This window comes from Girardinichthys multiradiatus, chromosome 9, assembly GCF_021462225.1.
Source record: "Girardinichthys multiradiatus isolate DD_20200921_A chromosome 9, DD_fGirMul_XY1, whole genome shotgun sequence".
NCBI classification, from domain to species: domain Eukaryota; kingdom Metazoa; phylum Chordata; class Actinopteri; order Cyprinodontiformes; family Goodeidae; genus Girardinichthys; species Girardinichthys multiradiatus.
The window spans coordinates 39,558,049-39,575,012 of NC_061802.1; the positions used below are offsets into that span (position 1 = coordinate 39,558,049).

Genomic DNA, 16,964 nt, shown 5'->3' on the forward strand with positions numbered 1-16,964 from the left:
CAAGTCATTTGACTTTGCTGTTGATTTGAGGTGAAGTTGGAAAACCTAGAAACATAGAAATGTTTAAATGTTTTTATGATGTTTAGAGCTTAAAATTGTAGTTTTGGTTTAACGATTTGACTGGTTTTCAATAATTAATATTTGAATTCATCATATTTCTGATTGATAAGCAGCCAACATCTCTGTGTGCATGGATCCATATTTGATTATTATGGAACACAAACAGGTTTACTGGTGGATCTTTCTTTATATATAATTATACTGTGATCTGATTGTTGTTACAGTTTTTTTTCTTTTGCCCAAACTTATCCCAGTTTCTGAATGATCCATTTACTGCAGCGTCCTTCAGGCGATCCGGAAGACTGTCTGTGACTGGGAGACCGGCCGAGAGCCACACAACGACCCCGCCCTCCGCGGAGAGAAAGATCCAAAGGGAGGCTTCGACATTAAAGTTCCTCGTCGAGCTGTGGGGCCTTCCAGCACTCAGGTCTCTCTTCACTTGCTCTTCATTTGAACTTAACTAGGAGTTTGATTAAAATAAACTTATTAACAGATGTGTTACTAAAATACCCATAAATACACTTTAATCCAATGTTAGTAGTTGTTATTGTTAGGGTAAAGTGGGCATACTCAAATTTATGATAATATATTAGGGAAAGTTTTTTTTTTGTCATGTTCGCATTTACATGAATTTCAAATAGTGCTATATTATTGTTGGGCAGATTTGTTTTGTTATATATCCCACATGATCCTTTGTTATCATCCCAGCTGTCATCCTTTCCCACACTTCAAAGGTGCTACCAGATCAGGCCCTGCCAGTTAACATTAATCAGGCTTATGAAGCTCATGGAGCCCGTGCAGCACATCCGATTAGAGCGCAGGTTTCCGCTGTTGTCGTATCAAAGCTGACTCTGGACCAGAGAGATGACCCAAGCTCTTTGGCTCCTTATAGGATGCTGTGTCCTATAATCCAGCTTTTCTGTGTTTTGTTTGTGTTTCTTCAGGTGACTTCTAGCTAGGCTTTTCTTTGTCGTGCATGGACCTTATTGTAACATCCATATCAACATTAGAAATGGCTGACTATAAAAATATGATCCATGTTCAGGTGTCAGTTTGGTTGCTGAGCAACAGGTCAGGCATATTGTTTTATCCATTATGTTGCGTAAACCTTGCAGATTTATCAGTTTAGAGCTTTGTTCTTAGAACCAATCTATTTTTCAGATTGGTTCTGAGAACAGATTTCGACATCTTAGATGAGGGTTATAAATGAGATGATGTCCCAGAGCGGATGGGATGCAGGGAACTTCTAACCAAGCTATGTTTCTAAAATCATTCATGCATGCGATGGCTGTTCGTAATAGATCAAGTACAACCACCAGTGTGCTGACTCTGCTTCTATCTTCTCTGTTTATATTTATAAACATGGCAGCTCTACATGGTGAGGACGATGCTAGAATCTCTTATTGCAGACAAAAGTGGGTCAAAGAAGACTCTGCGCAGCAGTCTTGAGGGTCCCACCATCTTGGACATTGAAAGATTTCACAAGGAGTCTTTCTTTTACACACATCTGCTGAACTTCAGCGGTAAGGAGTTTGATTTAGTAGCTCCTGCCAGCTGTTTGGAATCCGTATGGCAGCCATTTTGACAAAAATGGTAGGATTTAAACACATTCTCCGTGTTGTCTCTCTCAAATCTCCATGCAGAGACTTTGCAGCAGTGTTGTGATCTCTCCCAGCTCTGGTTCAGGGAGTTCTTTCTGGAGCTCACCATGGGCCGCAGGATCCAGTTCCCCATCGACATGTCCATGCCATGGATCCTCACCGATCACATCCTGGAGACCAAGGAGGCTTCCATGATGGAGTAATTCTGATTTAGCTTTCTGTGATCCTTTATCTCCTTAAAACCCAGACAAACGTAGTTTTCCTAATTGTTATGTATATGTTAATGATCCACCAATAAAAAAGGCTGTTTTGAACTCATTTTAGGCAAGCTGTTTACTAGAAATTTGCCACAGATGATTTTTATTAGGATGTTATGCAACGGTCCAAAAAATAAAAAGTAAAGTGTGGTATGCATTGAGCCCCTTTGCTGCTATCACAGCTGCAGGTCTTTTGGGTAGAGGGTCCACCAGCTTTGCACATCTAGATACCATGATTTCGCAAAGTAGCTCCAGCTCAGTCAGATTAGATGGAGAACATCTATGAACATCTATTTTCAAGTTTTGCCACTGATTCTCTGTTGGATTAAAGTCTGGACTTTGACTGGGCCATTTTGAAGCATGAATGTGCTTTCATCTACGCTATTTTTTTGCATCGCTGGCTTTATGTTGAGGGTTTTTGCCCTGCTGGAAAACAAACCTCTGCCCCAGTTTAGTCCTTTGCAGCCTCTAAGTTTTTTTCCAGTATTGCCCCGAGCATGATGCAGCCAACACCGTGTCATGGTGTGTTTAGGGGGATGTGCAAGGTTATTTTTCAAAGTGTTTTGCTTGTAGACCAAAAAGTTACATTCACTGTCATCTGACCAGAACACCTTCCACCTGTTTGCTGTGTCTCAGAGCAGCTGTATTTCAACTGAGAATAATTACAAACAGGTGAAGACTATTTACTAATAAGGTGACTCCTAAAACAATTGGTTGCACTCAATTTTACTTGAGGGTTCTAATTTAAATGCACACCACAGTTAGAGATTTTTAGATGTAAAAAATTCTGAAAACCATGCATCTTCATCATGCCACTTTCACATGTATCACTTTGTGCTGATGTGAAATAAACAATTCCAACGTTTTTGGTTGTGACATGATGAAAGGTGGAAAAGTTCAAGTTCGTGAATACCTTTTCAAGGCACTGCATGCTCACCTATCTGACCAGTGCTAGGATGATTCTCCAGAGTCACTCTGCAAAGTTAGATGTTTTTATGCATGTTTTCGTGTTGGCCTCAGGATTACCGTTGTACGAGGCAGATTTACATAAGCCACTAAGCACATTCTCTGGCCTGGGCCAGAACTCTGTAATTCTTCAAACCATTGCCAAAAAAAAAATCAACTTTATTCATTTGCTTGTGTCATATGGCACTTTAATGTTTCCTTGAAGTATTCACTCTCCTGGACCAGTTTGACATACTGTGTCTTTAAGTCGCACAAATAAACTTCAGTGGCATAATTAGGACTGCAGTCAATGATGTACCAAGTTGACCGTGTTACACTGTGTAGCTCTTTCAGGCACATTTGAATCAAACTGAGGGCATTTCATGAATAACAATGTTTTTCTCAAATGTTTACAGGTATGTGTTATATCCCCTGGACTTATACAACGACAGCGCACACTATGCTCTGACCAAATTCAAGAAGCAGTTCCTCTATGATGAAATAGAGGCTGAGGTAATAGACTATAACTGTATCCTGGATGATGTGACAGTCCTTCAGAAAATCTTAATCTTTTATATGCTGGTGTGGCAGAGCTTCATGAAGAAATACCCTTTTCCCCCCCAGTAAAACTGTATATTGTTGCAGTCATGTTATGCATCATAAATCCATGCATCAGCTCTCTTCAGTAATCTCTGTTGCATATCTCTCATATATTCAGTCATTGCGTAACTGTTTATAAATGTTAATAACATACTTTCTTTTTTTCTTTAATCAACTAGTACTAGTAGTATTTCTGTAAATGGCTTATTGACACTTCAGGAACTGAATCGACCAAATTATTTCAAATGGCTGCTTCTAATTCAAAGCTTTAGTTTTATAATTGTCTGTGTTTACGAGGCATTCTACAACTTTATTTTGTTCTTCCAGGTCAACTTGTGCTTTGATCAGTTCGTCTACAAGCTGGCCGATCAGATATTTGCCTACTACAAGATACTAGCTGGAAGGTGAGTGCTTCTGTTTTCCAGCTGCCAGTACCTGTTGAAACCGACCTTTTAAAAATGAAACGGGTGGGTGTGTCTAAACCTCTGCTTGTTATGTGAGGATGTAGAGCATTGTTGTTATGCACTGATGCATCCATTTAAGAAATACTGATTTTAGAGGGGAAACTATTTACCCAGTTTGACTGGTTGAAGGTCTCAGAAAAATAACTGATGTTTTTGAACCGTAATTTTTCAGAGTGGAAGGATTGCACAACAGATAACTTAAGTGAATTTTAAAAACAAGAACTGGGTGCACAGGTTTAAATTTCTAGAGCCTATTCTCTGTTCCACACATGTTCAAAATTATAAGACAGGCTCAAATGCATACAATCCCCAACATTTGGATAAATGTCAATTAGCAAGTTGCAGAAAAACAAGCTTCTGGTATAATTCTTGCTGGATATTTGACCGTTATCGCAATTGGGGGTGTTCTTTTAAATTGGTCCTTCCGTCCCAAGACCAGTTTCAATGTGTGTTTGGGAACATTGTCTTGTTGCAACACACAACTTCCAAGTTCCAACAACCTAGCTGTTAATTTTATTTGAGTTTAAATGAAAGAGTTGAAGGTATTCCTTCTTTGTCGTTATTTATTTCACATTGTGTGCCATCTCCAACGCACCACTAGTACTATTTTCAACAAAAAACAGCCCTCAGCTGATGCTACCACTACCCAATTGTGTCCAAGTCTCGACTGTAAATTCGTGGTTAAGTTGAAGTATTTTTAGGTAGTCCACTCTCTTCAATGTTCCATCTACTTTGTGCATAGACTAATACCACAGGCCCTCAACATGTTGCTGCCACCACCATGCTCCTCCAGACACGCTTCTTGTCATTGTGGTAAAAACACCGCTGTCTTCATCTGTTTCTCCAGAGACATTTGTCTTGTCCACGTGTACAGCTCCATATTTCAGTTAAGCTTGAAGGTGTCTGCTCCAAAATGGAGCATGTTCAAGCCAGTTCATAGTGGACAGAGACACTGTTCCTGATCAGCTTGAGTCTTGGTGCTTCCTGACCATTCTGACCATGTTTTTTCATCTGCGGGTGACAGTTTGGGTCAGATAGAAAAAGCTTGGACCAAAGTGGACAATAGTCAGACCTTGTCACGTCTGACATCTGAGAATTGTTTTACAATGTTAACGAATGACACCAATTATTAACTTTTATCTTGTTGTTTATTAGGGTTTATTTAGACAGGGTGTCTCGAAGCAAGATGGAGTTGTCCTTTATTAGGTTCATTGCCGCTTCTTCTTAACTTGTTACAGTGATGTATAAAAAGATTTCTTTAAACTTGTGAAACAAGAGGTGCTTCAATGTTTTTCTTTACGTTGCAGACGCACAGTATTTTTCTGATGAGGATGTGGAACTTGGCCAAAAATGTAAAGAAATGAGGAAAAACTTGCAACCATTAAAATAGACTGAAAAACATTTAATACAAACTATTAAAAAATGCAAAAAATTTAAATACTTAAGAATTAAATCTTGCTCCTTTATTCAAGTCTCTTCACATTTTGTTTGAAACCTATAGTCTTCTTCTTGATAAACGTTTGAGAGCCGACTGTAAGAACCAGGGCGCCAACATTCCCTGGCCCACTTCCAACCGCTACGAAACCCTGCTGAAGCAGCGCCACGTCCAGGTGTGTTCTGTACCTGCTGTGGACTTTGTTGTGTCTCCTTTACTGATTTTTCCCCTCGACCTGTGCCTCCCTTACTAACAAAACATTTGCCTTAGCTCCTGGGACGCTCCATTGATCTGAACCGACTCATCACCCAGCGGGTTTCAGCAGCTCTTCACAAATCTTTGGAGCTCGCAATCAACCGCTTCGAGAGTGAGGACCTCACCTCTGTAATGGTCTGTCAAATCAGTTTTATTACAGAAAAATAGCTTTTCCTTTGGTTTCATTTGGTAACCGCTTTGCTTTGTGTTAATAGGAGCTGGAAGGTCTTCTAGAGATCAATCGCATGACACACAAGCTCCTCAGTAAGTTCTTGACTCTGGACAGCTTTGACGCCATGTTCCGCGAGGCCAACCACAACGTTTCGGCCCCGTACGGGAGGATAACGCTGCACGTCTTCTGGGAGCTCAATTATGACTTCCTGCCCAACTATTGCTACAACGGTTCTACCAACAGGTGGGTTGGTTTGGACTACTTCGTAGAGAGACGCTATGGTTGTCCTGCTTTGGTTTATGTGTGGTTAATTTTTCAGTATATTCAAATAATTTTTCTTCAAAGCTGAAAACAAAAAATGAGGTCTGCATGTTGCAGTTTTACTCGGTGAGAATGCATTTACCCAGGTAGTTAGAAATCAAGCAGAACGGGACCCATTTAAACGTGAATTTTAGCAGTAAATTCCCAGTTTTGTGTTATCTTAAAATGAAAACATGAGAAGGATTACTGAAAGGTCAGGGGGATCAGCCGGGTTTTAAACAAATGAATGCAAATAGTCCGCTTGGCAGAAGCAGAGGTCTGATACCAGCTGAGCTGAGCTTGCAGCTTCTACAATTGTTCTGCTCATATTTCTCAACTTAAATCAAATAACCCGTTTGTATCCTATTTATACAACCAAAATCCAAATAGGCTGTTTTTTTCACCCTTGTTTTGCTGTTGAGTCTCAATTTTTCTGTCATTTAGTTGCCCATAAAGGCCTGTGGTGTGTGGACAAAAACAAAAAAATATTCAGCATAATGGAATGTCAGAGACTCGGGAATGAAAGGTTGATATTTTGTTAAAAAACAAAACTTTAATTAGTGTTATAGCAGTTTGTAGGCAAAAAATACAATAATGCTTAGTTACATGTTTTCCCTAATTTCACATTAACTGTTCTAAACAAAACACACCTTTATCACATCAGTAAACTTTGGTTTTGCAATAAATTTCAATAATTCACATTACAGAATAAAGTAGACTATGATTAACTGCTGCTGTTAAATGTTTAAGACTTTGTTTTATAGCCTAGTTTCTGTTCATGGTTTAGGACTGATAACATTTAGTTTGGAGTGTGATGGGAACAGACGTACCGTGGCAGATTTCTGATCTTTGACCTGCAGATACTAATTTTGGCTGAATCTGATTTTGCTCTAAGGACTAACTGCACTAAATCTGTTATTTTCAAGCCTTCCTGTCCTCACTGCTCATTACGTACTGATAATAGGAGGAGAGGCAATGTTGCACTGTGCATGTGAGAGAGGAGTCACTATAAAACAGGGTTTCACAATCTAAAACAAGGGCAGAATGATTTTGAGTTGACATTATAAATTGTCTTTAGCATCCTATATTGGCTATTAGCATGATTAGCAGTACTGACTATAAACATCAGTGTCTGTCCATATTCCCTTGAGAATGTAGACCTTCACATTAACTGAGATTTCCAAGAATCTGCCAGCATGATCAGGTTCAGGGTGTTTCATGACTGACAGGAGTTGAAAGCTCAAAAGAACCACACCATCAGCTTTGCTGTCATATGTTTAGCTTTCTGGTGTCTGCTGAAGGTGGATCAGGGTCAGTTGGGCAGGTACAAATAGAAAGGTTTGTGAAAAGGTTGAAATGACCAAAACTGCAAAAAATATGAAAACCAGCACCCACCAAACTTTAGCTTTCTGTTGTTTCATCCTGAATAAAGAGCCAAGTTTACTCTGTGGAAAATGTAGTTTACTTTTTAACAACTTCTTACAGCTTTTGAACTCTATCTGACTTGTGCTCCTGGTGGCAACTAAATCCATATGTGTGTATTTATTATTGTTCAGCCCCCTGCCATCTCTTCCTTTGTAATACATTCAGCTGTTTATGTTAGCGGTGACACATGTTTGAATAATCTCCTTCTGTGTGTTCAGGTTTGTGCGCACCATCCTGCCCTTCTCTCAAGAGTTCCAGAGGGATAAACCCTCCAACGCTCAGCCCCACTATCTTTACGGGTCAAAGGTCAGTGTATTTCTCTGTCATCATCACTCCCACAGGACGACTCACTTCCACTTTATTTCCCTGGATTCCATAAGCAAAGGATTTTAATATTGACTGTCATGACCTGACCAGCTGTGTGTAAGCACATGTTCAAGCTAAATCTTTACTGCATGATAATAAAATCTCAATAGAATATAGAGGAAGGGAAGCTTTATTTTAGAAAACATTGAATTGTCTTATGTCTCTAAGTCTTGTGCAAAATGTTTAGGAAAAAACCCCTTTGCAAACAAATCTAGTGGAACACAAAGGTTAAACCTTCTGTGAGCTTCATATTTCTGTGATCATGTCCCCTGTAACAGCTTATATGTTTAGGGTTAGGGTTAAAATGTTGCTTTGAATGGATCCTATGAAAACATATATTCCTGTAAACACAAATAGGATTTTCATTGAGAGGGTAAAACATTCAGTGATAATTCAACCGGGGCAGAACAATACTGTGATGACCTTAATCCAGTCGATTAATGCTGGCTCTCTGTCAGCCAGCTTAGCCAGCATCTTCAGCTCTCATGGTCTGGGGTAATTACATGGCCAGTGGGCTGCCCCAACATCAGCGAGGACTCCATGGTAGTGGCCCGTTTCATGCTTTCCTCGCTGCTGCTTCTGGCCGCGAAGAGGTGTCCCAAACTGGACATGTCTTGACGGACAGAGGTGGTCACAACGGGGCAGCTCTCGGGGGCTCTCCCTGGCAGGCAGCACATGTTGTGAAGGCATCCCCACAGAAGGATGCCGGCAATGACCAGCAGCAAGAGGCAGCAAGTCAGCCACACGCCCACAGCCACCTCCCAACCTGCCCTGTCGTGGCCTTCGCTGTTCTCGCTCGGGGTGCTGAACACTTGGCACTGTTCCCGCACCGGATCAGCAGCCTGGCATGTCACACACAGGAAGTAGGCGGTTTGGGGTAGGAGGTTGCCCAGGTATGTGCTGGTCTGGCTGACAGGGATGCGCTCCTCGTGCTTGAAGCTTTTCCGCTTGTAGCCCATGATGAGGCTGTTCCAGTTGGGGTCGTACATGACGCTGTAGAAGGTGTCCAGGCAGGTGGGGGAGCCAGGCCAGTTCACCCTGGCTGAGGTGGAGGAGATGTTGTAGACAGTTACACCCATTATAAGGAATGGTTTTTAATTCAAGCGAAGAACTTCCTGTTTGGCTCTGCTTTTTTACAGCTGTAGGCTCACAGCGTTGAATCAAACTGTAAAAGAGGTGATGAAAGCACAGATAAAGAACAATACATTTAGTGTTTAACACTATTGTAACAATGCTCACATTAGAAGTGTTAAACACAACTGGAAGAATTCCTGAAGAAACTCTGATGGCGTCAGTGAAAATAGTGATGAGTGGGATGTACCAACGTACATCCCACTCATCACTATTTTCACTGTTTTGGCCTCGCCTTCTAAATAATTACATATTAAAGGGAACCAACAATTGGTCAGCTGTGACCCTCCTGAGATCATCACTGTTCTTTTGAGCTATAAGGAATTATGCTTCAACTTTCTCAACAATATAAGCCATGAAAGAGCTAGATGTCTATCTTGAGAGCCATCTGTGAGAAGGCCAGACATAATCTGTTTTTCATTACAAAGTCAATTCCATGTGGAATTTGGACAGCTATAACTTATACTTTGCACAAAGCTAGACTTTTATTTTGAATTATCTCCTAGAGCCTTATCTTAAGGCTAATATGTTGCTTTTTCATCATGGGATTAGATCCTTTAATGATGTTAGATCTACTTTCACATAGCATGTTAAAATGGTTTGTTTCACTGAGTTGTAGGTTACTTTTCCACTGGTCCCTACTCAGTGCGGTTCTGCACGGCTCTACCCACTTTTTAGGCTTTTCCATTAGCAACGGTTACATGGCACTGGTTTGGTGGGGGGCGGCGTCACTGGTCACAGCATATTTTAATAACTAATATCTTCAGTCGTTAAATCGTACGCTGTAGTGCTATAGTGGTCACTGGGTAAATGACCACTACAGCAAGCTAGCATTAGGGAGTGTTAGCTTACCCTCACACATCCCATGACATTTTGGGTGTAGCTTATATCAAATTACATTGTCACAGTAACTAAATGCTGCCAGAACTGTAGGAGAGAATAATAGTCATTGTATGGAGGATTATCTGTGCTGGGGGGCAGATGATGTGTGCAGATGTTCACCAAATGACATCATAAAGGATTGTCAGTGAAGAGGCTTATCTTTACTCTGTCACCTGTTATGAGGAAGGTGATGATCGGCCAGCCTTAAAGCATCGTTAGGAAATTCGAAATCTTTTTTGAAGCAAATGTTGACAGATTTGATTTAGAACATTTAAAGTTCAGTTCTGTGATAACCGTCCTTCACTTCCAATATTTAACAGGAAGTTAAGACTAAATAAAGTATGATTATGCTTTGCCCCTTATGTAAACACTAACCGCAGGGGGGGGTTCACAGGGGCTTGTTTTACTTTATGCTCCATGTTTTGCTCTTCAATCGATCTATAATCCCTTGTGATGTTTTTATAGCCATACATGTATGCAGATTATAAGTTTAAATGCAGAGTTACCGTTTTAAAACATTTAATTTAATCAAACAGAAACATGAATTGATGCTCATCAACATTTATTAACTTTTTATTGCATTTTCTGGCACCAGGACCTAATCACCACAGTACTGGAGATTTCTGTGTGACAGTTCACAACATAACATGGATAAAATGCAAACTTACCAGGAAAACCCCACCAGTGTGTTGTGCCTTAGCTGTTTGATCAGATTAACTGCTGGTATTCGGTTGTCTGTCCCATCATCACCAAACGGAGATGCTCGATGCTGATTCCTGCTGCGAGGGACTGAAGCTGAGATCAGCTTCTCTTTATCTCAGATTCTGCAACACTAGAGGGAGTGTTACCGGATTAGAGCAATGGTAGGAGAGGGAGCTAAAATCTCCTGCTGTGGATGAAAAAAGTACATTTTTCATCCATGGGTTAGGCATAGGTCATACCCTCCACAGGGATTGTTGTACGTTTCCTTCTTGCTTGCTAGCTCATTAGACGGCATTGTGGTGCTGCAGGTCTTTAATTTCCTGTTGACCGGGAATGTGCATGTGTCGTATCTGGAATATTAAGTGGTGAGGTCTAGGGATGAGATGAAATGTGGTTCAGCCAGTTGATCCATCTGTCCAGCTGCTTCTTTAAGCATCCACTAAACCAGCAGAGCTAACCACAGTCATAGAACGTGGTTTTCAGATATGCATGTTTAAGATGGTTAAACTAAATCTGATCAAATAAAAATCAGCATAACTATGACTTAGTTTGCCTTGTCATTTGCTGTCCTTGAACATGCTTTTATTTTTAGCCACAGAAATCAGAACTTAAGAACTTGTTCCAGTTGTGAGTCAGAAACCCAGTAGGGTTGATCAGATTAATATGATGAGTTGTTGCACTGGGTTTTATTGCCTTAAAACACTTAAACATTTCGTCTGTGTGCTGATTTGGTTTTTGGTTGATTTTGTTTGGTTAATTTGATTTTAGTTATTTTGTCATATTTCATATTCTCCAGGGAACTCTGAAATTGTTACATTTAGATTTGCAGTGCTTTGTGTAAGTTTTTGGGTTTTGTTATTCTGGTCTTTTTATGGTGTTTAATTAATTTTATTTAGAGTTTGAACTTTTTATTTCATTAGTTTAAAAAGTTAAAAGAAATTATGCTTAAATTGGACATGGTATAATGTAATAAATATTCATACCAGGTGATAAGTAATATTTAATATTTTATTTTAAAAATGAATACAATTTTAACATTTTCACATTTTAAAAAAGTCCTTATTATAAGTGCATTAAAATATAAATGAGGTTTTTGACATAAAATTGGGTATTGGTGAATATTTTCAAGATTTTTGTGACAAAGGTTTTGAATGAAGTTTGGGTCAGAATTGCAAATATTGTCTCTAAACACATTTGCTCAAAGGACATGAGAGAAATCTATATTATTCCTGAAATAGACATTATCTGAAAATATTTCAGGAATTTATGTGAAATTATGGATTTTGAAAGAATTTTTAGCTTATATTGGTTTGTGCTATTTTCTTTAATTATATCCTAGAATCCCATAAGTGACATTTCCTTGTAGTAAGTGAATAAATACCCTTAATACTCTAACATCTATAAGCCTCTTATATACCTCTTAAACACTGACATTTAGAGCATGATGACACATGAGATGAATAAGTGCAAGTGAAACATTTTACATTTGAAAAAGACCTTCAAAACAGACCATATGTGGTTAAATTATACATAATTTGCATGATTAGCATCTTTACTGACTTTATGGTGTTTATTTGGGTGGTGAAGTTTTCTTGATTGTTGCCTGCCCTTTTGCCTGCATGCAGACCTTGAACCTGGCATACAGCAGCACATTCAGCACCTATAGGAACTTTCTGGGCCCTCCACACATTAAGGTCATGTGCAGACTGCTGGGCTACCAGGGCATTGCTGTGGTGATGGAGGAGCTGCTTAAGGTTGTCAAAAGTCTGGTGAGTATGATGTATAACACCAGGGAGAGGCTTCTGTTGTTTTAGTTTGGCAGTTGTCCATCATCCTTGTCTCCTTTTACATCATTCAGCTTCAGGGCACCATACTGCAGTATGTGAAGACTCTGATGGAGGTGATGCCGAAGATTTGCAGACTTCCGCGTCATGAGTATGGGTCCCCTGGTAGGTGATAACATATAATCAACATCTAAGCTAAGTCACAGCAACCCTTGACCACAATGCAGAGAACAATAACTTCTTTGTTCAAAAGAAAACATACATGGGAGCTCTTTAACAACTGTAACTACATTGTCAAGTGATTCTAATTTCTGCCTTATACAGGTCCTTCTCAAAAAATTAGCATATTGTGATAAAGTTCATTATTTTCCATAATGTAATGATGAAAATGTAACATTCATATATTTTAGATTCATTGCACACTAACTGAAATATTTCAGGTCTTTTATTGTCTTAATACGGATGATTTTGGCATACAGCTCATGAAAACCCAAAATTCCTATCTCACAAAATTAGCATATCATTAAAAGGGTCTCTAAACGAGCTATGAACCTAATCATCTGAATCAACGAGTTAACTCTAAACACCTGCAAAAGATTCCTGAGGCCTTTAAAACTCCCAGCCTGGTTCATCACTCAAAACCCCAATCATGGGTAAGACTGCTGACCTGACTGCTGTCCAGAAGGCCACTATTGACACCCTCAAGCAAGAGGGTAAGACACAGAAAGAAATTTCTGAACGAATAGGCTGTTCCCAGAGTGCTGTATCAAGGCACCTCAGTGGGAAGTCTGTGGGAAGGAAAAAGTGTGGCAGAAAACGCTGCACAACGAGAAGAGGTGACCGGACCCTGAGGAAGATTGTGGAGAAGGGCCGATTCCAGACCTTGGGGGACCTGCGGAAGCAGTGGACTGAGTCTGGAGTGGAAACATCCAGAGCCACCGTGCACAGGCGTGTGCAGGAAATGGGCTACAGGTGCCGCATTCCCCAGGTCAAGCCACTTTTGAACCAGAAACAGCAGCAGAAGCGCCTGACCTGGGCTACAGAGAAGCAGCACTGGACTGTTGCTCAGTGGTCCAAAGTACTTTTTTCAGATGAAAGCAAATTCTGCATGTCATTCGGAAATCAAGATGCCAGAGTCTGGAGGAAGACTGGGGAGAAGGAAATGCCAAAATGCCAGAAGTCCAGTGTCAAGTACCCACAGTCAGTGATGGTCTGGGTGCCGTGTCAGCTGCTGGTGTTGGTCCACTGTGTTTTATCAAGGGCAGGGTCAATGCAGCTAGCTATCAGGAGATTTTGGAGCACTTCATGCTTCCATCTGCTGAAAAGCTTTATGGAGATGAAGATTTCATTTTTCAGCACGACCTGGCACCTGCTCACAGTGCCAAAACCACTGGTAAATGGTTTACTGACCATGGTATCACTGTGCTCAATTGACCTGCCAACTCTCCTGACCTGAACCCCATAGAGAATCTGTGGGATATTGTGAAGATAACGTTGAGAGACTCAAGACCCAACACTCTGGATGAGCTAAAGGCCGCTATCGAAGCATCCTGGGCCTCCATAAGACCTCAGCAGTGCCACAGGCTGATTGCCTCCATGCCACGCCGCATTGAAGCAGTCATTTCTGCAAAAGGATTCCCGACCAAGTATTGAGTGCATAACTGTACATGATTATTTGAAGGTTGACGTTTTTTGTATTAAAAACACTTTTCTTTTATTGGTCGGATGAAATATGCTAATTTTGTGAGATAGGAATTTTGGGTTTTCATGAGCTGTATGCCAAAATCATCTGTATTAAGACAATAAAAGACCTGAAATATTTCAGTTAGTGTGCAATGAATCTAAAATATATGAATGTTACATTTTCATCATGACATTATGGAAAATAATGAACTTTATCACAATATGCTAATTTTTTGAGAAGGACCTGTACAGACAGCCTACATTACAGATTGTATAAAGCTGGTAAACACGCATGCATTGTTGTTTCAGCCTACAGACAGCCTACATTGAAGTAAAATATTGATACGTTTTAACTAGTTTGAGTTTGGACTTTGCTGAGAGAGAGAGATCTCGAGGGGGCCACAGATGAGAGTAACACTGGAGGCATATATATATATATATATATATGCCCCCAGCACCCCCCTCTAGCTCCGCCCCTAAGTACTGGCAAGTATTTAAAACTACTTTCACCCCTATGTATGTATGTATATATTTAAAATGACTCATGGTAATGTTTTATAAGTAATTAGATTCGAGTAAAACATGGCTCTTCTATCAGAAAAACAACTGGTTTGAAGTTTCTGATTGCATAATGTTGGATTGTTACTAAAACGAACATTTGTCAAACGCTGGCATCTTTACTAAGTAATGCAAAAAGCCTGTGATGACCAGTTAGTCATTAATAACAGAATGTTAGTTTTAGAGATCCTTGTGCTTAGTTTGCACTGTGAATGATTGTATAAAGCTGGTAAACATGCATGCATTGTTGTTTCAGGCATCCTGGAGTTCTTCCACCACCAGCTGAAGGACATTGTCGAGTATGCCGAGCTCAAGACGGTGTGTTTCCAGAACCTGAGGGAGGTGGGCAACGCCATCCTGTTCTGCCAGCTGAGTGAGCAGAGCCTGGTATGGAACACAATGCTATTTGGCTAATTTAGGATGCAGCACATAAAGGCGTTACATCTTTTTTTTTTTCGGCAGTTTTTTTACATTTTAATGTCCTTATTTCACAGTCTCAGGAGGAAGTCTGTGATTTGCTGCATGCTGCACCTTTCCAAAACATTCTGCCGCGAGTCCACGTCAAAGGTAAGCATCAGATTCTTTCCAATTCATTTATTTTCGGTAAGGAGCACTTACTGTATTATTATTATTAGTAGTAGTAGTATTATGAATTTTTACATTCCGTGTAAATATTGCAGATGTAAATGTCTGAAGTCTGACTGTCTAACGTTTTGACAGCAGAGTAGAGTCTTTCTTCCATTTTTAAAATAAATAAATGTGAGGGATTTCAGAAGAAAATGTTTAGAAATTTTCCTGCACAAGTCATATGAGTTCTTTGTGTTTTCCTTGCTGTGTAGAAGGGGAACGCCTGGATACCAAGATGAAGCGACTGGAAGCTAAATACACAGCGCTGCACATGGTTCCTCTCATTGAGCGCCTCGGAACACCACAGGTACAACCAACATAAATGTTTCAGCAGGGAAAGCTCCAGAGATTTCCTGGGTTGCAGAATCAACATCGGTGCATCATCCTTGCTTTTTAAAACACTGACAAAGTGGCCATATGACATGAAGAATATTGCTCCTTTTCTTCCAGCAAATAGCCATTGCACGTGAAGGCGACCTCCTGACCAAAGAGAGGCTCTGCTGTGGCTTGTCTATGTTCGAAGTCATCCTCACACGTGTGCGAGGCTTCTTGGACGACCAGATCTGGCGTGGCCCGTTGCCTAGTAACGGTGTGATGCATGTGGACGAATGCGTGGAGTTTCACCGCCTCTGGAGCGCCATGCAGTTTGTCTACTGTATCCCTGTTGGAACCAATGAGTTCACAGTGGAGTGAGTGCAGGATCTCTCTTTCTCTCTGCTCAACCATTAAATGAGCTGTTAAATGCAACATATTTACTTTTACATGCATCCCTTTCCTGTTCCTTCCTCCAGGCAGTGCTTTGGAGATGGCCTCCACTGGGCAGGCTGCATGATAATCGCCCTCCTTGGACAACAAAGACGATTTGACATCCTTGACTTCAGCTATCACCTGCTCAAGGTGCAGAAACATGACGGCAAGGATGAGATCATCAAGAGTGTGGTGAGTTGAACAGTTTATGAGTAACACAACCTTTAAAGTTTATTAGAGATGGAGGAAATTTCCAATCACCCTCTAGATGTGACATCTGTAATGTGTAATTCATTTCTTTCTACTAGGTGCAATAAATGATATTTTTGTTTAACTTAATAATTGAAAGGAAACATTTCTGATCTGCTGAGCAGAGGTGAAACCGGTCTGTTAAAGAGCGAGCTGTTAATCAGCTCTGCAGTTAGACTGAATGATAATATTTATAAACAACATTGTTAGTTTTATTTGAATCTGTCTTTTGGATGTTACATTAGCATTTAGCATTATAAACACAGTTAGCATTACTGGGCCAGGTTCTGTGTGTATGGTGGAGCTAGTAGATCCTTGCTTTGACTGTTAGATTGCAGATTGCATACATTTCTGAAACCTCGAACTGGACTCTTCAGATGGATAAAATTGACCAACTTTGCTGCATTATGTTCAGCTTTGAGTTATCTAGAGAAGTTTCACTCCCTGTCTGGAAATAGCCTGTCTCCATAGAAAACACAACTTCCTTTCCAGAGGCTTCGTGCATTTCTCTTCTTTCTCAGACTTTGTTTTAAACCGCTCTGATACTGAAAGTTGCTAACTTTGAGTCTTCGTCATTAAGTAACAACCTTCACACAAGTGTGACCTGTTAGTGCTCATGTATGGTGCGTTCACTAATCGAAGATGGATTGAATTGTTACTTTCCAATCAGCAATCTGTGCCAGGTGAGAGTTAAAGGGGCAGATTCTGTGGACCAGTCAGT

At 40.3% G+C, this 16,964-nt stretch overlaps 2 protein-coding genes across 2 annotated transcripts in view; one reads left to right on the forward strand and one right to left on the reverse strand.

Moving 5' to 3' along the window:
* Positions 1 to 16,964, forward strand: part of cyfip1 (cytoplasmic FMR1 interacting protein 1) — a 35,831-nt gene that overhangs the window by 17,188 nt on the left and 1,679 nt on the right. Inside the window, exons 15-30 of the mRNA XM_047374397.1 lie at positions 340 to 487; positions 1,430 to 1,583; positions 1,704 to 1,860; positions 3,280 to 3,376; positions 3,791 to 3,867; positions 5,429 to 5,537; positions 5,633 to 5,752; positions 5,833 to 6,032; positions 7,733 to 7,820; positions 12,221 to 12,364; positions 12,454 to 12,544; positions 14,877 to 15,007; positions 15,115 to 15,187; positions 15,460 to 15,554; positions 15,698 to 15,936; positions 16,039 to 16,186. Of these exons, the coding sequence (XP_047230353.1) occupies positions 340 to 487; positions 1,430 to 1,583; positions 1,704 to 1,860; positions 3,280 to 3,376; positions 3,791 to 3,867; positions 5,429 to 5,537; positions 5,633 to 5,752; positions 5,833 to 6,032; positions 7,733 to 7,820; positions 12,221 to 12,364; positions 12,454 to 12,544; positions 14,877 to 15,007; positions 15,115 to 15,187; positions 15,460 to 15,554; positions 15,698 to 15,936; positions 16,039 to 16,186 (2,071 nt within the window). The remainder of the gene's footprint in view (positions 1 to 339; positions 488 to 1,429; positions 1,584 to 1,703; positions 1,861 to 3,279; positions 3,377 to 3,790; positions 3,868 to 5,428; positions 5,538 to 5,632; positions 5,753 to 5,832; positions 6,033 to 7,732; positions 7,821 to 12,220; positions 12,365 to 12,453; positions 12,545 to 14,876; positions 15,008 to 15,114; positions 15,188 to 15,459; positions 15,555 to 15,697; positions 15,937 to 16,038; positions 16,187 to 16,964) is intronic.
* LOC124873632 (fibronectin type III domain-containing protein 9) lies at positions 7,993 to 12,212 on the reverse strand. Its single transcript, XM_047374396.1, has 2 exons — positions 10,562 to 12,212; positions 7,993 to 9,045 (listed from the first exon to the last, which is right to left on the reverse strand). The coding sequence occupies exon 2, from the start codon at positions 8,957 to 8,959 to the stop codon at positions 8,357 to 8,359; it is 603 nt and encodes a 200-aa protein (XP_047230352.1). The 5' UTR covers positions 8,960 to 9,045; positions 10,562 to 12,212; the 3' UTR covers positions 7,993 to 8,356.